Source organism: Struthio camelus, chromosome 3, assembly GCF_040807025.1.
Source record: "Struthio camelus isolate bStrCam1 chromosome 3, bStrCam1.hap1, whole genome shotgun sequence".
Taxonomy (NCBI): Eukaryota; Metazoa; Chordata; class Aves; order Struthioniformes; family Struthionidae; genus Struthio; species Struthio camelus.
In genome coordinates, this window is record NC_090944.1 from 105,684,816 (window position 1) to 105,710,762 (window position 25,947).

General features: G+C 42.4%; 1 protein-coding gene across 1 annotated transcript in view; it reads left to right on the forward strand.

Moving 5' to 3' along the window:
* Window positions 1-25,947, forward strand: part of GLP1R (glucagon like peptide 1 receptor) — an 84,490-nt gene that overhangs the window by 48,421 nt on the left and 10,122 nt on the right. The window contains exons 4-8 of the mRNA XM_068939553.1: window positions 5,476-5,585; window positions 8,321-8,427; window positions 11,975-12,128; window positions 13,698-13,857; window positions 22,232-22,292. Of these exons, the coding sequence (XP_068795654.1) occupies window positions 5,476-5,585; window positions 8,321-8,427; window positions 11,975-12,128; window positions 13,698-13,857; window positions 22,232-22,292 (592 nt within the window). The remainder of the gene's footprint in view (window positions 1-5,475; window positions 5,586-8,320; window positions 8,428-11,974; window positions 12,129-13,697; window positions 13,858-22,231; window positions 22,293-25,947) is intronic.

Sequence of the window (25,947 nt, forward strand, 5' to 3'; positions counted from 1 at the left end):
AAATTCCCCCATCAAAGGGCAGGTGCCTTGCTTAAGGAGCAAACCAGCCTGGTAGGACACTACTGTGATGCTCAGATACTACAGAGTCACTGCTTTATGGAGAAAATTGCTACCTTCCCCAGAATGTTTCCCTTGCTGGGAATTGAGAAGACATACTAACAGAGGAGAGGTCTGTAGTGCTTGGCGCACAGTGGCAAGACAAAACTCCCGTCTCTCCTGTTCCTTTCCCTGTTCTCTCATCTCTCTGGATAAAAGTGATTGGATAGGACATCTTGTAATTTGTTTTTATGATGAATAATGTTCCAGTTTATGCTCAAGGACAGATGGGTGAGTAATGTCACACCAGCCTTCACACCCTGCTGTAGTAAAATGCAGATCGGGTTGGCTATTTTAAGCAGAGAAATCATTTGATTTATTTTTTTTCTAGTAAAAGGGGTCTAGTAATGAAATGTTCTCCTGCTATGTTATAACATATTTTGCCACATATAAAAGTGTTTGGCTAGAGGTGGCGTTTGATTTGATTTACAGGGTCATTCAATAACAAGATGGATGGTGATGTTAACTTCAGTACTAACTCTGGGCCTCTCTCTATTTTTTATCAGTTTACAAAGACTTGTTTGAGTTTTGGGCATCAGTGTTTTAAGATGTAATTCTAGTGAAGTGGGATTGACACTGTTCAGATAAACCAGCTTCATTAATCTCCTATTCCAAAGGGTGCGCAACTTCCTAAGCGAACACATGCAGCCTACAGATTGAACAAAATCAGAATCCCAGTGTATCGGCTGTAGATTTTTTGGCTGTCAGGTTGATCGCTAATTCTAGAGTGTAACAATAGGCGCGAGGTGAAATGTTGCCTATGCAGTAGTGAAAAGCATTGCAATACAGGAAAAAGGTATTGTAGGGTAGTGAGGAGGCGCTAAGCTTTCAGAGGAACTCTTTAAAAAGATTTTTTATCGTGGCAATCTATTGGAACTGGAGCTGATCATTGCGCTGTAAGTATTTGCATGCTGTGTTAGCATTGCATTAAAGGCAGGAGGGCCTGAGTCACTTTGTTGAAGTGAGGGGTGGACAAACGTGAATCACCTCTGCAGGCTGCTTAGACAGGTAGGAAGCTAAAACAGGCCACAGTCGATGGGGAAGCTGTATGTGTGTGCCTTCACTCTCTTGTGGCACACAGGCAGCTTCTTAGCATGTGGTTGTTAGTTTGCCTCCATATGCGTTAATTGGTTTTTTTTTTTTTTTCCAGCAAAGGCCTTGTCCGAGGGCAATGACGCTGCTGATGACTTCAGTAAGCTTTGGATCAGGTCCATGGCAAAGAAAAAAAAGTTTATAAATGCTGTCTCTTTATCGTTTTAGAACTTCTAAGATCTTTGGCATCCTGAGCCACGACCAGCCCTGCAGAGAGGGAGTAGTATTAAGTCCATTCAAAAATTGTCTGTAAGAACATTTGCAGTGTAGCTTTGATGCAAGCCATATGGTTTCCTCTGACCAGTTAAGAATGATAGAATATTTCAGCACTGCTTGGATCGAAGTTTTACCTTAAATGTCCCCGATTAAACCCAGTGGATCCCTTTGAAATTAACTGGAACTGCTTTCACTGAGCAAAGATAAGAATTTAGCTTGTATGTTGTTATTGATTTGCAGCAAAAGCTCATATAATAACAAGACCTAAAATCTCCACTTAGGGCTTTTATCAGTTATTTTGGAGGTGAGCCAGGGTGGAGTCTGGCCCTGAGACTGCTCTTTGTGCCCTTCTTCAGTGAGGCAGGGACACCAGGGGAGCGCATTCAATTAAGGTAACATCTCACAGGAGCTGTTGGTCATTAATGGCCTCTCGTCGTTTGAGCAGTAGCGGGTGCCTGTCTGTGAGGGACCCCATCGCTGAGAGGGTGGGCAGATGGTGGCTGGTTTCCTTGTGCTTCTGGGAAATCGTGAGGAGCCAGGAGTGGGTCCTGGGCACCGCGGGCCTAAGAACTTGACTTTTTCTTTTAACTTTTTCTACCTAATAAACTTTCTGGCTGCTAAGCGATTCGTGAGACCACACACGCATATGCTGTCCTGCTCATGTACACTCTCCTCTGTTTGGATTTTTGGTTTGACTAACATTTTTTGCTTAAGACTCTTCCTGAGGCAGCCCAGGTGGTCTTTGGCTGCCTCTGGGTCCTGCACCGGCTACCCCTTTTTGGTGGGCGGTGAAGGTACAGCAGCCTGGGGCACCTGGCTGGCTGCTACCCAGAAGTCCGTAACAGCTGCCTGTTCAGTTTGAGCGTTTGTGACGCATCGAGGTGGCAAGAATTTTTCTTTCTGGTATAATTATTGGGTTTCCTTCCCTTCATGAAATGAAATGAAAGAATAAACTCAGTTTTCAGTGGAGACAGAAGATGACTTGTATGAAAAGATGCATTTAAATGATCAGAAATAATCACTTCAACATAATCAAAATGCTTATTCTTATGTTGAAGGAAAGCATTTATTTTTCATTTTTAAAATGGCTGCTTTTAACATGGTCTAGTCACAGAATCACAGAATGGTTTAGGTTGGAAGGGACCTCTGGAGATCATCTAGTCCAACCTCCCTGCTCAAGCACGGTCCTCTAGAGCATATTTCCCAGGATCGCATCCAGACGGGTTGTGAATATCTCCAGGGAAGGAGACTCCACTACCTCTCTGGGCAACCTGTGCCAGTGCTCTGTCACCCTCACAGTGAAGAAGTTTTTCCTCAGGTTCAGACTGAACTTCCTGTGTTTCAGTTTCTGCCCGTTGCCTCTTGTTCTGTCACTGGGTACCACGGAGAAGAGGCTGGCCTCACCCTCTCGACACTCCCCCTTCAGATACTTGTACACGTTGATGAGATCCCCTCTCAATCTTCTCTTCTCCAGGCTGAACAGGCCCAGCTCTCGCAGTCTCTCTTCATAGGAGAGATGCTCCAGTCCCCTCATCCTCTTTGTAGCCCTGATAATATATAAAACATGGTGATAACTAGTGTTTTTTTCTTCATATCTAAAGGAATTGCCTTATCTTTCTGTCTAATGGCAAATTTGATGTTCCGTTTACTATAAATGCATGCTAGTTCATTCTCCAATATATATGCCAGCCTTCAGTATACAATAGAGTTTCCTCCTTCTTATTTCAAAAGAAATTTTATCAACAAAAAGCAAATTAAAATGAAAATGTATCACTAATTGATTTAGAAGAAAAATAGGTATATGGAGGTTCGGCTTTCATCCCAATTAGACCTTGACAGTTAGAAGACTTTAAAGAAAAAAAAAAAAAAGAAAAAGGAAGAAAAAGAAAAACCAAAACAGTTTCACAAACTATTTCTCTATCTTCAGGCATATAGTGGAGTTCTTTTTTGTGTGAGATTGTTTTCTTAGTTTAATCTTGTAATATGTCTTGCTTATAGCTCATGCAACGGCAGTTAGATTGAATCTCTGTGTCCTGTGTTCCCCTAGACTTCAAGCCCCTGGACTTCTACTGGATTGGCTTTTATATATGATCTTTACTGATTCTTCATTATGCTAATTCCTGTCTTGACAGCTCTGGAGTTGTCTGAGGGGCTTGCACAGATGTTTTCTGTGGGTTACTTCAACTTGCCGTTGATTAAATCTTGAGGAAAAACTGACGCTTTCATATTCACTACCCTCCACTACATGATATGCTTAACATTGTAACAACATCCCCACCTAAGGAAGTAGTTGGCACTGGCAGTAAATAATGAGAGCAAGTGGAAAAAAATATGCGAAGTAGTTAATAAATGTGAATGTGTATATTATAAGCACAGGCCTAATCTCTCCTCCTGTTTTTATGTAAATATATGCCAACAGAAATACTGAATAGGATGGAAAATATTCCACCAGATATAGCTATTTTTATGTTATCTCAGTTACCATTTAATTATAGACCAAATACACCAATAACATGTACATTGGTATAAATACACCAATTACAAATAGCCCGTGATTACCAAAACCATTATCAGTTGCCATTTAGAATCCTCTTTTCAAATGACTCATTAGCATATCAATGTCTATATTATTTTTTAAAACACCGTTCTTCACTGACAATAGCTACTGCTAGTGTGCCACTGACAATGAATCATCAAACAAATTACCAGTTGTCACCTAATATACAAATAGTCACCAGGTTATTTTGTGCTTTTTTAAATTGTCTCAAATAAATTTTAATATTTGAACTTCTTTTAAAATGTCAGAATTTCCCGTTGCGCAGAATACCCCTTTTTAGCAGGTTCTAGTTTGGGCTAATGGTGGAACTGATTGACTTTCAGGTCTTAGCAACAGGATGAGGTTTCAGCAGGGAGAGGTTGGGACTGAGATGTCAAAATATGCCTGTGCGGCATTGAATCCTCTTAACTCGGCTTCTCACACATCAAAATTGTCGGCAGCATCTGTGTGAAGTGTCTGTGTCACAGCGCTGCCTTGGTAGGGGCTAACCCTGATTAGTGGTTTGCCCCAACGTTGATTAGCAAATGGCAGCTTCTTAACCTGTACCCGAGCGGTTGGCTTCCTGCACTGGAAATGCAATTAGGAGGGAACTTTGCTGGCGAAGCAGCAGCGTCACTGCTGTATCCGCACCGTGACACAGGGGCAGGCTCAAAATGCTCACGCAGGTTAGTGAGAGTCGTTAGACTTCCCCAGCACTTCAGCCACCAGAGAGAGCATTTCCTTTTTTTTTTTTTTTTTTTTAAATACTGTGGTTGAGTGCTCCTTACCCGTAGTACTTTTATTTTGGTGCTTTGGTCTGGTGTAATTTTATTATGAGCCATTTCATCTTATCTGCTTTTACAAGATGAAGCTGCTAACTGCTTTTGAACGGCATTTGATTTATTGCTGGTTTTGCTATCCAAACATGCAGGCGGAAGGAATAAAAAAAATGAGTAGTTTAGGCAAAGATTTATGGCTTCATTTTCTAGCACAGATGTTCATATAAGCATATACATTTTGGGGGCCTTGTGTTAGCATATCTGTTCTGAGGTTTTTCTGTTGCTGGCTCTGCACGAGCTCAGAAGCAAAGGAGTACGTTTACTCTTTGTGCGCCTTCCTCTCCATCTGAATTTTGTAGCTGGGGCTGAGCGACTCCAAACTTTGTGAGGCTTTACATCTAAGATTTCCATGAATTGGAATTTGTGTGTGTTGAAAATGCACACAAAGATTTTTTTTCCCCCGTCGCAGCAAGTATTTCAGAGCTGTTGTGGATGTTTGTTCCGGCGTGCGCGCTGTCCGATCCCTTTGCAGCGTTGTTCGTCTGCGCTCTGGCCCTGAGGATGAGGAGCAGAAGCACTGGCTGCAGGTGAGGAGCAAGCGAAGGGCTCCTCCGGTAATGCTGCGCATCCCCCCTCCAGCTAAGGAAGCAATGAGTGAGGAAGGCAGCTTGGGCTGAGCCCCGGACCGCTCTGCACATCCTACCCCCGCTGCGGGCTCTCCCCTGTTAACCCCGCTACCCCTCTGGTTTCTGGCAGTGCTGCATGGGCAGGCTTACCGCTTCTGCACCGCTGAAGGGACCTGGCTCCTAAAGGAGAATTCGACCCTGCCATGGAGGAACCTGTCCGAGTGCGAGGCCTCTGACCGGGTAAGGGTTTCCATTTGTTGTTGCTATTGTAATTGTCTAGAATAACACAGAACAGAGGAAAAATAAGTGTATTGGGGTTCATGCATTTTTGTCCTACCACAGTAACCTTACTAACTCATTGTGGGTGTCTCACTGCAGTCAGTCTAATGTTAAAGCAACATTAGGCCTCTCCTCTTCAACAAAGAAAATGGCATCTTTAAACAGATGTGAAACAGCTAGGAGAAGTGAACTGGACCAATGCAGGTGTGGAGCAGCGCTGGGGTCTCTAATTCAGCCTGGAAGCACGTTGTGGTCAGCAAGAGGATGCTCCCTCCTGGCAGTGCTCGTGAGGGGAAATGAGTTGCTTGGGTTTTGCGCTTCACTCTCAGTCGCGGTAGGGTGGGCTCAAAGGGGAGAAGTCACCAAGCATTAGTCCTTTGCATTTTCTTCCACTGGCAGAATGTTGCTAAAGTAAAATTACTACTTGTTCTCTGTGTCTTGTTAGCAGCTACTAAGATGGTTAAGATTAACAGAACTGAAGGATCTTTGCTTTTCACCGTTTCACCTTTGGGGGAGTGGCTCCTGGTTCCTACTTTTTGTTTTGTTGTGGTGGCTTTGTTTTGTTTTATTTCCCTTAATTGAACACGGGCTATTAAATTAGGCCTCTCAGTCTATTTTCTTGCTCTATTGCTCAGTGGGGAGCTGGAACACTTGGTACCATGTAAAGGACAAGGGAGGGCTTTCCAAGGGATTTTTGTAAGCCATTGGCATCAACTAGTGCGTTGTGTGCGATCTCATGACACGCGATAACCGTTGCAGCTGTGCTGCTCTGAGAGCGATGCTTTTCCTTAGACCTGTGCACTGAGTGCACAGTCACTGTTCAGGGGTGCTGGGAACTAGTACAGACCTACCCAAACCAGTTCAAATATATGAAATTCCCAAGTGCTCTGGGATGCTTGCGTCCTCTGAAATTCCTTGTTTTTCAAGGTCTCATTCTTCAGAAGGAATAGAGGGCTGCAAACAGGAAAGAGATTTTTATTCCTTCAAATACGTTAAAAGTTAACTCTTCCCCTTAATTTACAGCCTTATTCCTCGTCCTTTCCACAGCCTTGAGTATCCCAGCAGAGTGCATTATCTCAACCCAAAGTGTTTGCCACCATGGTTTCTTCCAGAGCTGTGTTGAGACAGATGCCTAGTGGCAACATTTGGTCGTTTGGCACCTGTGTCATTTCTGTGAACTGGGTCTACTGATTTTGACACTGAAAACCTACATAACGTGGTGTCACTCCCTGAAACGTGAACAGCCACGTTTGTTTTTCTTTTTTCCAGTTAAATGTATGTAGAACCCCAAACCGTCCAGTTATGTCTTCTAGAGACAAGAGGTTGGTTTTGATAAGTTTATTTCATAATATGTTACAAGTGTCGCTAAAAGACAATCCCAAGGATTTATGAGTGAATCCTTCTAAAAGAACATTGTTTTCCTTAAATATAAAATGTGGTTCTGATCTGCGTAAATGTTTTAAATTATCAGGTCTCGGTAGTTTGCCTGGGCTTTGATACTGAAGAGATCTTTCTTTTCTCTTACATAAGGTAGTTCTCATAACCTTCCTCTTAAAACATTAACCTAGCAAATCCCTGAGCAACAGCCTTTACATTCACCTTAAACCCTTCTGGTTATACAAAGTACATCTGAATAGCTGTACTTATTTCTGAAGTACAAGGAGTATATTCCTTTGTACAGCACAGGTCTTGGAAGTCAGCTGCAGAATCAGGGACTTGAAGTGGGCAAGAAAAATGCCTGAGTTTTAGACAAAGCTGTGCGCTTAGAGAAGAGCCAGAATATAGAGTATGAAAGCGCCTCAGAGCCCAAGCACCAAGCCTGTATCCCATTTCAGACCTGCCTGTAGTTTTTCACATAGTTGTCCTCTCCGCAAAGACTTTGGCCAGTACTTTCAAGCTGGGGTTGAAGTGGCCCTGTCTTCAGTGGGGCATCCGAGGAGAGCCCCAGCGCAGGACCTCTGGGGCGCGGACATCCCTGCCGTGCTGTCCCTGAGCGATCTGGGGTGTGCTCTGGATCCTGGCCACTCGCTCCCAGCCACTGGCACGTGTGGTTCGTGTGATGCTGTGGGCTCAGGGCTGCTCCCAGTAGACAGTGTGGTTGAGGCAGAAGAGGGACTGTTTGGGAGCAGAAAGAAATTCAGCTGTATGAATGCAAGCCTCCTGTATGAATGCAAGCCTCGCTTTGCCGCTTGACATCAGAGCCAGAGAAGGGGGCCTTGCTCGTTTTATTTCCAGGTATAGGTGTAGCCAAAGGAAACCCTTCAGTGCTACAATAAGGAGACTGGCTCTGAGCATTCAAGGCTGAAAACATTGACTGCCGTTTTTTCTGCAGGATTGAGGTATGTCTATTCGTCTTGCCTAGCCATCTGTTTAGCACCCGCTTGTGTGGTAATTCACTCCTCTCCAACTTTATGATGAAATAATGCCACACTGTCTACTTTCTAGCCTGGCTGCAACGTCCAAGTGTTTGAGGGAACATCTAGGAGCAGCTGAGGAGTTAAGATTAAACTTTTGTTTCTTTGGAACCTATGAAAAGGGGAAGACTGATTTGATGCATGTGTTTTAAACTGTGAAAGTAAGAGAATGACTTCTGGGTATCAATAAGAAAAGTTAGAAAGCAGGTGGGAGAAAAGAATTGAAGCCGATGAGCTCTTTCCTCTCCCTCTTTTTTCCTTTTCTCCTTTATCTGCTCTCAGGATGCACCAGAAGAACAGCTCCTGAATTTGTCCATCATATACACCATTGGATATGCTCTTTCCTTCTCTGCCCTTGTAATAGCAACTGCCATTCTTCTTGGATTCAGGTAACTGATGAAGCTCTGAAGAGAGTGGAGAAAAGTGTTATATTTTTCTAAATAACAGTATCAGACTTCAACAGAAACATTTGACTTTTCCCTTCCTCCATCACCTCAGGATTTCTCTACTTTGTCACCTCTGTATTCTTTCCTGCAATCAGTTCTCCTCAAAACTCAATTAAAAATTCTAAACTTTTGCAGTGTTGCCAGTATGAATGTATCGATCATATACTGTTTTATAAGTTGAAATATTATATTGTGGTGTTTTTGATTTCAATTACATTTCCACTGGAAGAGATGAAAGAACAAGAGCAATTCCAGCATTTCCTCATGACATCGACTTGGAGATGGGGCACTAGTCTTGAATGCAGGAGGACCTTTAGGATGGAAGGTTTTGTCTTGCATTGCTTGGAATTACACAGAGCATAGACTTAAATCTGGCTCACTTCTGCTCCCCGACATGGAGGGTGTATTTTGATGTAGAAATGGATTTTTGACACAATTTCTCTTTTTGGAAAACTTTCCTGAACTCTTATTTCTTTTTTAATTTGGAACAAGAATCTAATTTTGAAACTTGAAAGCTTTCTGTGGAATAAATTGCTGCCACCTGGCCCGGCCGACATACTGGGTTCCTCCACGTGTGCAACAACAAATTGTATGGAGTGCATCAAAATTAAGAGTCTAGTGGCTGTAAAACCTTCTTGAGTTGGGTACAAGCCAGTGCTACACTGTGTAGGTTTGCTCAAAAAGAAAAAAAGTTTGCACTCCAACAGAGATCTCTCTTTTTTCTGTGTAAATGCAGTAGGTATCTCACTGATTCCAGCTAGACTTACCTGCAGTTTGGGGGCATTGAGGACAGGAGACGGGTGTTAGAAAACATGAAGATGTGTTCCTATTCTGTTGTGGGAAGGAGCTCTCTGTCAAGTCCCGCTCCTGGCTATTGCAGGCAGTCGTGTCCTTTTATCCCTCTGACATGCTGGTGAGGTTGCCTTTTAAAATAGCATGGGTTTGTATCTCATAGTACTCTTACTTGGAGTCAGGTCAGGAACTTTCAGTGCTCTAATGCTTAAGACACTTTCTGCTCTGACGATAATGGGCATTACCCGTTAATGCTCGTTAGTTCTGGTGCAAGAACTATCTGTTAGCAAGAAAGTCCCTTTCTTTTCCTCCCTCGTAAGTCCTTATGTCCATTATGTATTTAAAGAGATCAGTCGTGCCTTTTAGCCTCTATTTTCTCAAACTAAATAAGCCAAGCCTTCCAATACTGTACCACACCATCATATTATACCTCTTCTGTCCAGTGGAGAAGCATAAGGCTAGCTATCTCAAAGATGTTAAATTGCTACAAAAAGGTACAGACATGCTCACCCTCTGTGAATGCCACGTGATGATAATTGTGATTTGTACATGTGTCACCTGTGCAACTTAGGGACTGATCTGACAAAACACCAGATGGTCTTGAAGTCTCCAAATGTCTCCCAGGTTAAGTGCTTTCTCCTTGTTTCACTGATCAATGACACTTTTTGAGTAATCTTAGCAGCCCAAATGTAAAGATCACAGAGTACAACCATGTACTTTCTGAAGGAAGCACGTGCATATATTTGGCAGGAAATAAAGAATAACTTTGTCACAGGTGGCTGCTAGGAGGGAGAGAATTTTGATATTCTGATTCTTAGTGGAGAAATTCTTTAGTATTTTTTCCTTTAACTGTAATGTGAGGACTGGAGAAGTGTGTATGTGAAAGAGAGAGAAGAGAAGGAAACGATGTGTTACGTGTTTGATGAAGAATTTCTGATTTTGAAAACGAGGTTTTGGAGACACTAAAGGGATGGAGAACCTTATTAAAACACTTCAATCAAACTACTTACTGATTTCCTGTCTAAATTTTCTGTCTGTGGATAACTTCATCCAGGAGGATCTCATGAAGTGCATGAGACCTCATTTTTTAATGTTTTTTTCATAGTCCTTTGCTATTAATGCTACCCCTGGCATTAAACACTGTTTCCCCCTAGACTGTAATCACTGGCTGGAGCCTCTGCTTGCAGCCTCTCCCAGGTAGGTGTGCACGCTTGCTTACCTGCTGGGTAGAGAAACTTGATTCAGTGGCATCAGAATGCTTATCTTCTGCACTTTCATAGCAGGAAGGCCTTTATAAGTTCTTAGCCTACAGAAAAGCCTTCATATTCATTTTTGATAACCATTCAACAGAGAAAACAATAGATCTCTAGTATCTAAGTTTGCCTCTTCTGAAAGTAACGGAAGAAAAATCTGTAATTTCAGTGATGGAAGCTGCATTAGACACGTAACTTCATGACTGAAACCACTTGCGTAACTTGCTTTGGCTGCAGCAGAAATACTCGGTATTTTGGAAATACTGCTTGCCAGCTTATTTTCAATTGGCTAATATACATAAATGTTCAGTCAGATTTAAATGTGTGGCAACTCCGAAGGGTGGCAGCAAACAAGTTTTGAGTTAAAGGAAAATAAATATTTATCATAGGTAAATTTTGAAATGACCCATGACTTACAAGAAATTCTATTTAAGCTATACAGAAAAAAGTTCTCCTTTGGCTTCAGCGTAAAGCTGATAACTCTTACACCAAGTCTGCTTTCCTACCTGAACTCTTAGAGCAGTAAAAACAGGCATTTAAAGCACAGGTTCCTTGAAACTGTTTATAATATGTTTCCTGTATTTTTTTAGGGTTAAAAAAGAATTATATGCAGTGTAGCTTCCTTTGAAGCAAAGTGTGTACCCTTGCAATATTCGGAAAAAAAGAGTTTGTGGGCGAGGCTGGTAAAATATTGGCAGCACTCTGCTGGTGGGTGTCATTTACGTGACTGCATTTTCCTTTGCTATCCTTTAACATGCTGTTCTCTGACAAGTAGCAATTTTGTTGTCTTTGCAGCTGGCTGCTGAAATTCAAGAGGATTTTTCTTTGTTTTTTGTTTTCAAATTTGAATACAGAGGTGAAAATCGTGTTCCTTTTAGTTCCACAAAAGGTATTTACAATTCTGCCGGAAGGCAATTGGAGTACAGTTTTTTCTCTTGTTGAAGTGGTAATTTATACATGGGATATTTTTCCCATGTATCCCTTCCATGTGGGAAGGGATACTTGGGCACAGCCTGAAGCTGTACTGCGTATCAGTTCCTGAGCCCTGCCAAAGCAAACCTGTGCAGTGAGATTGGGATCAACTGAAATAGATTAGATACAACATTATGTGAAAGTTGAAGTGTTTAGACCTTCCAGATAGGCCTTCTGAAAATCACTTAATTTTTATACTTTTTAAACTTTTAGAATAATTTTTACTTACACACTGATCTCCTCTGCCATCCTGCGAATGTTCACCTTTGGGGTGAAGTTTTGCATGTTTTTTCCTTGATAGTGATTTCTTCCCACAGAAAGTCTGAAATCCCCACAGCCATTCTTAAGTTACAGGATTCGCTCTGGTATTTCCTAACTTGAAATAGAGCTCATCCTTCCCTCCCTCATTCATATCTGTGGTATTGCAGCTTTGACACAGTTATTGGATGATGACCACTTTTTCCTTTTTGCAGACATCTGCATTGCACCAGGAATTATATTCACCTGAACCTTTTCACCTCTTTTATCCTCCGTGCCATATCAGTCTTCATTAAGGACTCCGTGGTGAAATGGATGTACAGCACAGCTACACAAGAGCACCAGTGGGAAGGACTTATCTCCTTCCAGGTAGGGGCAGACACTGTGGTGGTTCTCAGGATACTGCAGTCATCACTGTGGTGTGTCTGCATGACAGCAGGTAATTTCATATTGCACAGTGAGCGTTGTCCAAAATACTGTTTTCAGTCCACAAATTTTCCCTGAATCTGGTAGCCTAATGTATGCTGGTTGTGGTTGTGCCACCCTGGGCTTGCTGCAGACAAGTAATTGATGCCATGGGGTGTTTCTCTGCCTGCAGGGAGGGGTTGCCCCTTCCAGGTAGAAGTAACGTGAAGAGCTGGATCTTTTTGGCAGCATACAAGCGCTCACGTCTTCTTCCAGTGCTGCAAATTCAGCTCTTCCAGTGGTGACAGCAGAGCGTTCGGTTCCCTAAGCCAGCACCTTCTGTGACAGGCATGTCCCTCTGGTGTAACGATCAAATTATTTCGTCATTCTTAAGAGACCTTTATAATCTGTTAATGATGGGAAAAGGGAAGCGTCTGATTAAAATGCAAATTCAAAAGCATTTAGAAAAGCTTTGGAGGAACAGGCTAATTAAATACTTATAATCAAATGGAGAGGATATACGACTCTTTTGTGAATAAGATGAAAGCATGTTTTATGCCTTTCCCCCTTCCTATTTGTTATACAAAATGTTACTGAATCTTCAAAGAAATGGATTTTCATTATTTGTATAGCTGTTGTGATTCTAGAACATGGGCCCAGTGTTTGCTGCTGAAATACAAGGTTGGCATCATAAAGAGTATTTCTCCTGATGGATGGGTGGTATCCATCTTTTTCCGACACTCCACCTAAGGCTTAAGTACTAATACCACATGAGTGAATCTCATAAGACAGTTGATTTATTCTCATTTGCAGTATATTGATTGGCAGAAAATAATACTGTATTACGTACCTTAAACGCAAGATTTGGAAGTGTTCACTTTGGATTGTCAATCCTTCTAGGCTAGGCTTTGTGCTTTTGCATGTGGTTTATCCAGCAATGGTTCCGTCAGATCTGATGGATAAATTAACTAGTTAATTAAGTTTCTTACTTATCTAAAGCCCCCCTGACCACTTCTCTGTAATTTACCAGCCAAGAGATTTTTGCACGTAAATGTGATGCACTGGGCAATATTGCTCTTCTATTAAAAATAATTGCTTTGGATAATAGTCAACACTGTAGCATTAAATATTTGCTCTTTAACAGAGAAATTCTCAGCTGCAGAATATAATCTCTGGGGAAATGAAAGTATTTACTGAGCACAGTTGATATGGACGCTCTCTTTCATTTGCTTTTCTTTTCATCTTTGTGTGCTGTTCTTCAAATTAAAACGCGGACATTATGGAGAAGAAAAATACGGAACACTTAATTTTAAAATGTTTTAACAGGAGGAATGTTGTTCAAGGCGCCTGTGTGCTGGGGGTAGCACCAGGCTGTGGCTGACCTCTGCCCTTTCGGTACGCAGGTGTGATGAATTTAGCAAACGTGTTTTTGAGGAGGGAGTAACAGCAGGAGGGTGAAGTGGGCTTGTGAGTTTGCCTCTTTCTTCTCAGCCCCTGTTGCATTCATCTGGGCTGCGCTTTCTTCCGCCACAGGAATCGCTCAGCTGCCGTTTGGTCTTCGTGCTGATGCAGTACTGTGTGGCTGCAAACTACTACTGGCTGCTGGTGGAAGGCATGTACCTGTACACACTGCTGGTACTTTCAGTCTTTTCTGAGCAGAGAATTTTTCGGCTTTACCTCTGCATTGGCTGGGGTAAGTTGCTTTTTCCTTGTACCTGCCTGTGGCCGAGTGCACCGGCAGATGGTTTAATAGGAAAACTCTTCTGCGACTGCTTGTGGAGCTGCCCAGAACGAGTCCAGCCCCTCTCTGCTCCCCGTCCCGGGTCTTGTCGGAGACCTGCCGGCCGGAGGGTGCGGGCCAGCCCAGCCGCCGGGCGCCTTCCCCGCGGGGTCGGCGTAGGCTAATCCGCACCACCCCGCTTCATCTCGTGGCGGCTTGCCTTTACGTGAGACCTGCTGGTGGTGGGAGCAAAGAAGCCGCGACCTCTTGTATGAGGTCGGGGAGAGACCTGCGGTTGGCATGAGCTAGGGGCACGCAGCGGGGCTGACGAGCGAGGGGCTGATGATGGGCTGGTTGTTCGAGCAGAGCAGGCAGGGAAAGGGCAGGAGCAGAGGCGCCAACAGGGCGCGAGGACTGTCATGGTCTGAAATGGGTTGCTTGAGGCAGAGTTGCCTTCTGTGGAAATGCTAAAGCTGATGTAGAAAAGCTAAATGGTCAAGTCCTGTTCTCTCCAGTTAGCCTGAAACTATGTTAGCGTTCAGGACTAATCTTGTTTTTGCTATGACCGCGTTTTTATTGCTTTTTTTCCCTTCCCTCCTCCCCGCCTCTTTTGTGGAAATCGGACGACTTTGGGACAGCTGAAAGTAAATCCAAGTAAATACTGCGAGTGCTTTCGTAGGTAGTGGTTTGAACGTTTAACTTGCTTTGACCCTGTCCTTCTCTCTGTGAATTTGCCAACTATAAATGTTGTAGCAAATTAGTTCACTGGTAAAATATATATAAATGCCCTACTGAGAATTACTCAATCAGTTCTACTGAACAGTGATATATGAAGAGTAAAGGCTTTCTGGCATACTGATGGGAATAAATAAATATAAGTAATAGCAGTTGCCTGCTGGAGGGTTTTAGTTAAGAAGTTCTGCATCTTCTATTATTGTTTTATACAGGGCATACAGCAAAAGCATCAGCATCTTATATAACATTTGAGCTAGGTATGTTTTAATCATGTTTTATGAATAAAAGGATAAGAGGCTATCCTGAAGCACTGAAGTCATGGGAGGAAATGGAAAAGAAATTAGAGCAAAAATTATATCTAGCCAAATCCTGAGGGTACTGTGTTGTTTTATAAACAATAAGGGATAGGATGGCTTTGATCTGAATCACTTCTAGTTACAGTTTACCTCTCGCAAGAACAGAAGGCGAGATCAGAAGACACTGTTTTGCTTTTGTTCTTCCTTAGCAATGGAAGTTTCACTACGGTATGTTTAATTTCTGGATGGGTTTTTGAGTTTGTGGAAATGTCTGGTAGTGCCAGAACTTGGCACTGGATGTATGGGCTTCATCCAAACTTCCTAGAAAAGCTCTCCCAGTGCCATTCAATCCTCATCTGTATAACTTCTTGCTTTTCCAGCCATGCCTGCACGTGCAAACCTTGCCGGCGGTTCTCTATCTTCAAATGCAGAGGCTTCTGCTATTTCAATCCTGCAAAGCCCTCAGTGCTCCCACATCAGTTACACCGGATAACATTATGGTCTCTAACAACTCCTGGGAGGAGATTAATACTTTTTTTTGTTTGTTTCCTCACCTCTGATTCTATTTTTTGGGTGGCTCAGGCCCCTGCTGTGAACGCTCAAGAGTGTGGGTTTTTTTTTTTTTTTTTTTTTTTTGAGCAGACCGATAGGCTCGGCATAATGCCTCAGCGTTTGCTCGAAAAAGACGGGATGTTCCTGTTCTAGCTGAGAGAGTCCTGCCCTTTGAAAAAGTTTATCAACTGTAAAAATACTGCTTTAGCAACAGGAGGGAGTTTATATATTTGGGGAAAAAGATGTTATTTTCTGTTACTGTGTTGAGCACATCAGTGTCTGGTATGGGTTTTCAGAGGTCCCCAGGATTTTGGATGCTCATGTGCTTTATAGATTCAGGCGGCCAGCAAATTGCCTTTTGCCGGCAGCGCAGTGTGCATTGTATGGGATGAATCTCACCTGTTTAAAGCTGAGTCAGAAAATAAATCTCTTTGATTCTGTCAGAGCTGATAGGGTACCCTGAACCCTTATTCTCTGTTAATGAATTGTCCTCTTATGTACGGACTCATTTTTTAATTTGTTCATTACTCATCCCTTGTTGAATATTTAGGTTTTAAAATTTGGCACATGGATTGTTCACCAGCTTAGTGGGTGTTACTCATATCAGGTTGTTATTTCTCCGGATTGTAACTGAACTTTGTGATCGCTCACAAACCATATAGTATTCTTTCTGCTGTCTGAGTAACTTCTGTAATCTCCCACGTGATCATGTGTTTGCGTTCATACTCCTCTCAAATGTACATATAAATAAAACTCTTTCAAGGTATTCTCTTCAAGGTATTTGTTACCTCAGTGTTTGCACATGCTTTTGGTCACTGAATTTGCCCTGCTGTGCTGTTTTTGCTGAACAACAGGTCTCGGAACAAACAAGAGGCTGGAACAAATTCATTCCTTGGGTGACCTGAGCACGGCTGTAATATAAGGACCAATTTTCAAATAGGTAGAAATGTCCCGATACATATGTGTCTCCAAGCTTTTAAACTGCAATACGAAACACTGCTATATTTTGTCATTAGCAGTGGGAAAAGTCTGTGTAATTGTGTAATTTAAAACCAACCAAACAAAAGAAACAAGGACTCTCCTTCTCCCATGTTCTATCTACTGTGATCATTTTATCTCAATTCAAAACACAGAAAGAGTACACTTGCTTTTCAAATGGAAACATGGAAAAGATACCTTATTTAGGCTGTATTTTCCTAGGAAGAGTTAACAAACAGTGGGGAGTGTAAAGAAAAATTAATAGATATTTCCCAATTATATTTTTTGCCAAATTACATTTTTTTTAACATTCTGGGTCAGCTCTTAATGTTATTATTATTAAACTGTGTTCCATTTAGCATAATTTCAAATGAGTAATTATTCTTTACTGTTGAAATGTTTGATAAGGGGAAAAAATCTCTCATGTTATTGTACTCTGCAAAAGCTAGAGAAGTTATGAAACTTGGATTAATGTAAGGAAAATAATTCAGTTTTACAAATTAGGAGTCATTTGTATGGACATCATGTATTTTGATAGGTTTCTATAAACATTCCTGATTACTTGTGAGGTATCAGTATTCTTACTCATACTGGGCTCATGCGACCTCATGCAATACTTTGAGATGACAGCATTAAATTGTTACTGTTTCATTTAATGTGGAAAATGTCTTGCTTATGTCTTCTTTTTCTTTGTAAAAGCAGATTTTCATACACTTGTGTCAACCTTGAGTTCTACATATCTTATTTAAAAAAAAAAAAAAAGCTTATTCCATTTTCATAGCTAATGGGGGAAAGAATAGCGGAAACGCTGACAGCATCAACAAACCAAATTTTGTAAAGCGTGTTGATAGGCTAATGGCAGAGTAGGTAGATGAGTTGTTCCCCTCAGTGCAGAGGTCAGCACAACAGGATGTTGATTCAGATACAGTCGTTATCACTTGCTGCAAAAAAAAAAACAAAAACCTGTTGCTATGCATTGCTGGTACCCTGCACTTCCTTCCTCTTGCATAAGAGAAATCCTTGCCCCCAGGTCTCATCTCCTGGAGAGAAAGGGAAGGAGAGAAAGAGAGAACAACATTAATTAAAGAGGTGGAGAGAATTACTTTTTTTGTTTTACTTGTTCTCAGGATGTGTAGACCACCCTTAACTGCCCTTAGTGCAGTTGCCCAACGCAACACGTGGCTCATCTAGTCCGAGCCCAGGCAGAGTCCCCAAACCTGACATTGACTTCTAGCAGCTGCATTGTGCTGTAGAAAGCGATCTCCTGAGAAGAACATATTTGGCTGTAACCCATCTCCGAGTCCTTCAGCGGCATCCTTCAAAAAGGACCTCTTTACAAGGGGAGGAAGGGGAATGGTGAGACAACAGCCACATCCCGCAGCGACTGCGTGTGACACCCAAGCAGGCAGAATGACACGTAGAGGCAATTTTCAGCCCTGAAGACTAAGAAGAAAACGTTAATAAAAAGCCAAACATTCTCTGAGTTTCTACAGCAATTTTACACCCGGCTGCACTTGCAGTAGGGAAACTGCCATAAAAAATAAATAACTTGGCCCTTGCCAATCCAAACTTGCTCTAAGGAAGAAAAAGCTGAGGGAATGGATCTAGTAAAGGCAGGAAGCCAGGCTAGGATGTCAAAATCGACATCCTGATTGCAAGGAAGTTCTGACTGGATGAGAGCCAGCAAGAAACCTTCCTTCGGAAGCCCAGTATGAACTCAGTGTAGCAACTAGATGCAATCGCGGCACTAGCCATTTCTTGCCTGTTTTCAAATGAAAACTGTGTTTCAGACAAAGATGTTAAAGTAGCTTCTGTGTCCAGAGTGAGCTTCGTAGGAAATGTATCAGTCGGGAGTTTCTCTTAATTCTCGTTTCTTGTCTTCCAAATTCACCTCTTTCATCCTTTTCCTTTTTCGGAAAGGAAAAGTTTTCATTTCTTTCCTCTATTTTTCTCTATGCTCTTACCCTTGATTCATCTAGTCATATTTATTTATCACTTAATTGAGTTCCTGATCACATATGTCTTGCATTTGTACATTAAACAGTTTATCAGGTCAGTCTGTCCTGGATGGTTTCTGACAAAGATGAAGGTCAGAGTTGTTCCGCCAGCAGCAGTGCCCTTCTGGTTGGTGTGGCCTTTTGTCTCGGAAGTTGGATTTCTCACTAAATGGAAGAAAAACGATGTCGAGGTACATCTGAAATACCAGCTTATACACACACTCACCAGTCTTTAAAATGCAGTGTGCAGAGTATGTCCTTATTTAAGAGTCTCAGTAGATCAGTGGTCCTAAAGAGGCAATTTTGCTTCAAGAAGAATCACTATGAGAGGAATCTCTCTTGCTCCTCAGACATCTTTCTTTCCTGAAATTGCCTTTACATGATGCAAAGCTAGCAATATAATGCATCCGTAAGAATCAAAAGTCGCTTGTATGTTGGAGGAGACCCTGGGGGAACAAAGTTGGCATAAAATAACACCACCTGGTGACGCCTTTCATGGTTTCTGTTATCAGAATATCTCAGACGCATTAAATGGGGAGACTCATTTCTACATGCTGTTCTGAATCTTTTCAGGATGTTGTAGCTGCTGTTAACAGCTCCACTAGTTGCTCTCCTCTGTGCTCTTCAGGGGCAGTGGAACATGGCAAAAAAGTCAACCAAGTGTGGGTTCCCGACCAAAATTTCTGACATCTTTCTTTTGCTTACCTCGGCCTATTATCATTCAGTCTAAAACTGCTGAGATTTTTTTGTGTGGGTAATGGCTATTTTTTGCCTTCCTTTCTTTTACTTTTTGCTCTGCAGACACCTGGGCAAGGGTAAAACAGGATAGAGTGAAAATAGGTAGGTCCTGCTGCTTATTTATGCAGTGGAGTGTTAAGATGTTGATTTGGCAGTTGTGTTACTTTCCTATCTGCAATATATATAATTATTGCAGCCTATTTTTCAGGAGTCCCATCCCCTGTCATTCCAACTTGAACTTTTTTAGCTGAGCTGTCAGTATGCTTATTTCCTAGCACACTTGACAGATTTCATATTCACAATGTAGTGTTCAAAGATTTTTGGTCAGTTATCAGCTCACAAGCATCAACGTGGCACGGGCCATTATAAACAGACTGTTGCAGTTTCTGGCTTCTTCAACAGTGATGCAGTGCTGACAAAAGCAGATACAACTGTTTCCATAATTCAAAGACCTTTTTGTGGTCAGTTAATCTGGTAAAAGACCAGTCTCAGGGCTTTCTATATGAGAAAAAGTGAAGCCAGAATGAGCTCAGCCTGTAAGTTTTAAAAGAGGTGCAGTAATTTCTCAGATATCTGATATTCTTTGAGTGGCAGCAGGACTGAAGCTCGCATGCACCAATACAGCCGTGTGTCAGGAGCTCAGGACTGATATACTATACCTCAAGTCTGTTCATGAGTGATAGGTATCTGTAGAGTTTATTCAAGGAGCTGTATATAGTTTGCTTCCACTGCCTGCTCAAGTCAGTAAGATTTTGCCTGACTGAGTCTTAGGATAAACCAGTGAAGTAACTGGAATGACGTTCGCTTTTGTGCCAGTTAATTCAGATCAGTTAGGTATCAAGATTGTAAAGTAATCTATACAGACCCTCAGCACTCCTTGCAAGCTGAAATCGTTGCAGAGGTGCCGCAGACTTGCTCTTTTGCTGTTTTGGGTGTCTTCTACAGGCTTGGGGTGGATTAGGGAATATCATTGGTGCAGTTTCCTATTTAGATTCTGGACTAAGGCTTTGGAAAAATGGATACAATTCTACCTGCTGAGTGTGCGTCCCAGACATTACGTAGAGCCACCCGTTTCGTGGGACAAGACTTTGTGAATTCAGTAGATGTCAGCTGGTATCTGTGCAGAATTTACATTGACGTTCAAAGCTTACATGTATGTATTGTGTTGTGTATTGTTGTGGATTTTTAATGGGGCGTATAATGTGACTGATGGTGTTGTGACACCATCACAAGCGGGAGGGGAGGGAGCAGAGGATGTTGTACAAGTCACCATGTTGCCTATTAATTTGTATCATATTTGTGTATCAGATGCAGTCTGAAAATCTTTGAGCAGCATGATGCACTTCAATAGTATCAGCCTCTGGCTAGCTAGGTCCTTTTAAAATATAATATTCATAACAGATTCTCACTTAATTCAAATGTCAAGTAATGCAATTAAATATGGAGAGATTTCTTATGTATCCAGAAGATGGAGATGTCTACAAATCATTACCATTATCACTGTACATCTGTTCCCTCCACTGACACACCGCTTTTGTACTCTGTGTTCATGACTTATCCTGCAAATTCCATATTAAGGTGTCTTAATTTTCAGTAACGTCAAGAAAGGAATAATTCAAACAGTAATTATTTTCTGTGAATCAAAAGCTCATTTGTGTTTGGAAATGATTTGCAATGAGCCTGTTCTTAATCTTTAATGCCAACGTCAAAGCAGCACCAACTTCTCGGTAACTTTACTCCCAAAATACTGCGTAATCTCAGCGCATCCGTGGAAAATGAGTCTACCCCCTACCCCAGTAATCTTGTCTCATTTTCTTACTTCTGCTACTGTTCTAATTATCAGCATTGTTCTGTGATTTTGTTTCTTGCAGGTTTTCTTCTCTTCTTTTTTAACAGATTAAGGTGAATAATAGGTCTTCAGCGTCTGTGGTATTTAACTGATCCAATGGTAGAGAAAGAATACAGTACCACAAAACAGAAAGATTTTACTAGTAATGCCCACTGCAGATGCTCCTTGAAGATTTTCAGACTGCAAGCCAGCACTGTTTTTCCTGTAGCTCCTGCTGTCAGGAGCTGTACATCTGCCCTGTGCAACGCTTAATAAGTTTTCATAGTGTTGCGCGCTGATGTGCTTATGATTTCTCACCATAATGACTCTTAAGAACGCAATATGAGAACACAGTCAATATTGCCCTTCCCAGATAACCTACTTACAACGTCTGACGCTGTTCAAGGAGGTATGCAGAGGAATTGCAGTCAGTCTTGAGCCATCCTTAGGCAGAGATTCCTCATCCTGCCCGTTGATACTCAGCCTGCTCTCATTCCTGTGTGTTATTTTTTTGGCATTCCCTGTACTTGGCATTGGCTGACAGACCCACTTTAAAACAACTTTTCAAGACCTAGGCGTTTCATAAGCGGAAGGGATTGGGTTGAGAGCCTTTGAGTTGTAAAGCGAGTAGTGGCTGTGCCAGCTTATTTGGCTTTCATCGTCTCCTTTTCCCTTACACCCCAGAGAAACTGTGACCCACAGTAACGCAGGCGCCCTCAGGTAAGCGTAGGACCAGGCCTCTTCTCAAGAGCAGATGCATCTGCCGCCGCTGCTGCAACCCCGCAAGTCGATGCCCGTGCCTCAGCCCCAGCTCTGTGCCAGAGCGCGCTCGCTACCTTAGGGTGGCCCACAGTCTGGGGTACGCGGGGCTGAGCGTGCAACCGGAGCACGGCAGGCCGGCAGAGCTCCCAGAAAATTAGTTTCCGTGGTGTAATTCTGCACGGAAGGGCTGGTATACGCCAGTAGTGGGGTGATGGTCTGTTGCTGTTCGGCCTGCGTGCCTGTCAGGAGCTAGGTGGGGGCCCAGGTGAAATGAGTTACGTATGTTAATTATTTGCGGTTAGTATCCTCCTGCCAGCATGGGCAGCCACCCACGGTGGGTAGGAGCTGCCACCCTGCCGTGAGTTAATTATGTTGCTCATCGTCATGTGGGGGTTTTGTCCTCCTTCCTGCTTTTCCCTCTCTCTTAATGTCAGTGTCTACCTTGTCTCCTTTCTTCCCAGGTGTGCCAATGCTGTTTGTTATCCTCTGGGGAACTGTCAAGTACCTTTATGAAGATGAGGGGTTGGTTTAGCTCTGATTTTCTAGCTATCTATCTCGTTTGTGCTGTGCGTGCATTGGCAGGTCACTGTTTGCTTCCTGTTTGGTGTGATTTGCTTTGGCAGTGTGCTGAAACCTCGTGTAATTGCTTGTGTTTTGTCTGAAGGTCTTGCATAACATTTCAGAAAGGGACATATGTTTCTTTCTGGTCAGGATTTTCTGCATGTCTAAATGAATCTGTCCTTTTGCAGGTCAAGGAAGGGTATGTTTTGTTTTTCTGTAGTTACAGTATCAACAGTAGAAGTCCTCGCATCCAACCAAGACCGCTCCTGCTATTGTGCCTTTGGCAGGAGCCTTTACAGTTATGCTTCAGAGGAAGGCAGAAACCTCCCGCAGTACTTTGCCTGTGATTTGCAGCAGTTAGCTTGTGCCTTGCAGCAGAGATGTGATTACCTATTCTTGTTTAAGCTTCCGTTGTTTAGGTCGTCATAAGATAAAATCGCATTCTCTGTCTGGCTGCGTTAGTTTTGCCCAGGCCAACTATACCCCACACAAAACTGCTGCAAAACACAAAATACTTTTTGTCCACTTTGACCATAGTGGCTGTTCTGAGAAATTAGCGTTATGTATGGCTCGTATAGCAAATAGTGTTATAGTTAAACAAGAGGGAGGAAAGTGGCTTCCTCTCCCTACTGACAGTGATTGCCTGGAAATATCTGAGTAGCGGTCTTTGTGAGGAAATAAATAACTTTATGCTATCTCCCTTTTATTCTAAATGTACTGCTTATTGGATCTTCCTGTTACTCAGTTTCCAAACAACCCAGCCAGCACTTTTTTAGAGGGTTTTTGTTTTGTTTTTGTTTCTCTTTCTAAATGCAATCCCTGCTAGAGCAGTGCTACAGGGTAAAAAAATCAGTTTAGTCAGAGCTGCCCCTAGTCTTTCCTTCTGGTGTTCACGGGACAAGGTTTTAAGACCTGACTTTTTTTTAGTGTCTTTCATAACGCTAAACCAGTTCATTCAAGTTGCCTCTTCTGGCTAAAATAACGCTAGGATTTTCTGACTTTCAAGGTTGACTCAGTCTTATTCTGTAATAAGATCATGGCTCTACTGACGTATTTTAAGTTTTGTTGAAACGATCAGGGTAGGTATAAAGAACACGTAGTCTCTGAACAGCCCGTGTTTCGTTGACCGGTCTTGCCATCGATGTAGAAAATGTATTCAAAGCGCTCACGCTGAGCATCCTGCCCTAGGCAGTGCTCGGAGCTGATTTATGTTTCCTATTAAGGAAAACTGTCACTCACTGCCTTCAGCGGACCTTAAAAGGGACAATTTTTTACCTTTATTGAATTTTCTAAATCTTGTATAAATATTTGTAAAATACAATAATAAATAACCATGCGCAGCAGCCTTTCTGAAGGGCAAGATTTGTGCGCCTTGGGCAGGCGTTTGCTGGAGCAGTGAGGGATATCCTTCATGCTGTTTGCCTTTGCGCTGCTGCTGTGGCTGTGCAGCAGGCTGTGAATTTCATTTGTGTCTCGACTGCTTCCCTGGTTGTGAGGAATAACTGGAAGTAAATGTGGTCAGGGCTGAGAGTTTGAGGCCGTCCTGAGTATGTAACCGCTGGGAAAGAAGGATTGAAGCCTGCAAGACCTCCTACTTGCAGACTGGCTCCTGCTTTCCTTACTAGAAATACTGCAACTGTGAACTCCTTTAGAAATCAGTTACTGTTTTAAAAAAAAAAAAAAAAGGGGGGGGGGCTATTAAAAAGGACTTTGTCTAAATTATAAACAAAATTAAAGCAAGCTGTGCTTCTTAATTATTAGATTGTGCCTGAAGAGCTGATACTTAAACTTTTTTTGTTTCTGTCTGCACTTAATTATGGAAGCAAGATAGCCAACTTACGATCCTTTGAAAAATGGAGCCATTCAGCCGTACCTCTTCAAGGCAAAAATTCAGTGTTTTGTTATTTAGAAAAAGAATAGCAGAATGGTAAGCAAAGGCAGAAACTTTGCAGTATCATTTGTTTAATTGGACCAATTCTGCATTCACAGCTCTGATGCTATTGGTTGCTAAGCGTCTTCTAAGTGGTGCTGAGCAAACTGCAGGAATAGATCCCAGTCGCAGTACGTATTGGTGTATCTGTCAGTGTAGCAACCCCAGAAAGCACAGACGGACAAGAAATCATGTACAGCTCGATCAGTTTTATTTTCTGGACACTTTAATAGCTGTGACACTTTAATTGGACTGTAATGGTGTTTTTATTGCACATATTTGTATAAATTTAAAAGTAGCTTAAACTGCTTGGTGCCACAGGAAACAAATTAATGCACACAGAAATGTAGCAGAGTTAATGTAAAGGACCATTTCTCAGCCTCTGTCATTATCTGGAAATTTTAAAATTGTCTCTGCTTCCACTGCAGCTGCTCAGAAAATTAAAACTCCACTTCCAGCCATGCCTATTATCCTGCCTGTCTTGGGGGATTCAAATAAAATTAATTTTAAAGGCTACATGAAGCCAGTTCCCAGTCACGCGTGCCAGTTAAGTAGTTTGTCTGTTACTCGGATTGCGAGTCAGGCGCACGGGCTGCACGCAGCCCTGTACACCTCCTTTCACCTAAACCTAAAACCTCACCTTTCACCTAAAACACAATTGGATGAAATCAGGTTGTAGAGCAGCTGGTAAAATAATGTGTTTGTTGTATGCATTAAGCTGAAAGTAAAAATGAAATCTTGAGCCCTTCTCAGGCTTCCAGTACCTGCAAGGGAAACGTGGAATTGGCACAGGCAAGCTGCTGCACTTTGCTCTGTCGTGTGTGTGTGCGGTTGTGGCTTGGGCACCTAACTACATGCTGCAATTTTGCTAGTTTCCATCAAGTTAACTGTCCCATTGCAAGCGGGGGCATTGAGGGTTTACTCTTAACTAGCGTTACCCAAGCTGAAGTTACATAGGCTTGTTAAGAAAATGTAAGGAAAATTGCATATGTTTGTGTTTTGGCCGATGAGATTAGAGAAGAGGGAGAAACCTGTTTTGTAAAGGAACCTACTTTTTCTTTAGTGCTGTTTAGTGCCTGTTACGTTTCACAGCCTGTGTTATTCAGAAACTTTTGGCATTTAACTGCTGGCTTTACTGATGACTTTTGCTTTTGAGTAATGCTGAGCAGGGTGGCAGGAGGGTAACAAAGTTAGTTCGTGCGAACATTAGGCATGCTCTTGCTGCTATGCAGCAAGGGTAGTTTTGAGATGTATCTCAGAATAGGGATTCCCAGACTGTGGTGTATTTATACAACTGCTTCAAAGTGGCGTAGGACTGCAGCCTGACAGCTGAGCTGTTGTGCACACATGGCCTGTCATATAGTTGGGAGCAGCTGGCTGTGGCCAGGTTGGGGCCCAAAGTAACGAGGTTTAGAAACCCCTAGTGTAGAGTTCACTTCAAATCAGTGATCCCAAACTACGGTTTTTGAGCATCATGTTTCTTGTAAAAGTTCTCCAATGTTGCTCAAGGACACAGGAACTTAAAAAGCTGAAACGGAAGCTTACAGGGAGAATGGAGTATGCTATTGCCTGCAACGTGTTACTTGCTTGGCAGAGGGCTCGGCTGGCCAGTGTAAGTTGGGAGCTATTGCTCTAGTCTGTGGTTTTGCTTGCTTGCAACTGTTAAAACTTCCTTTGGGCCTGAAA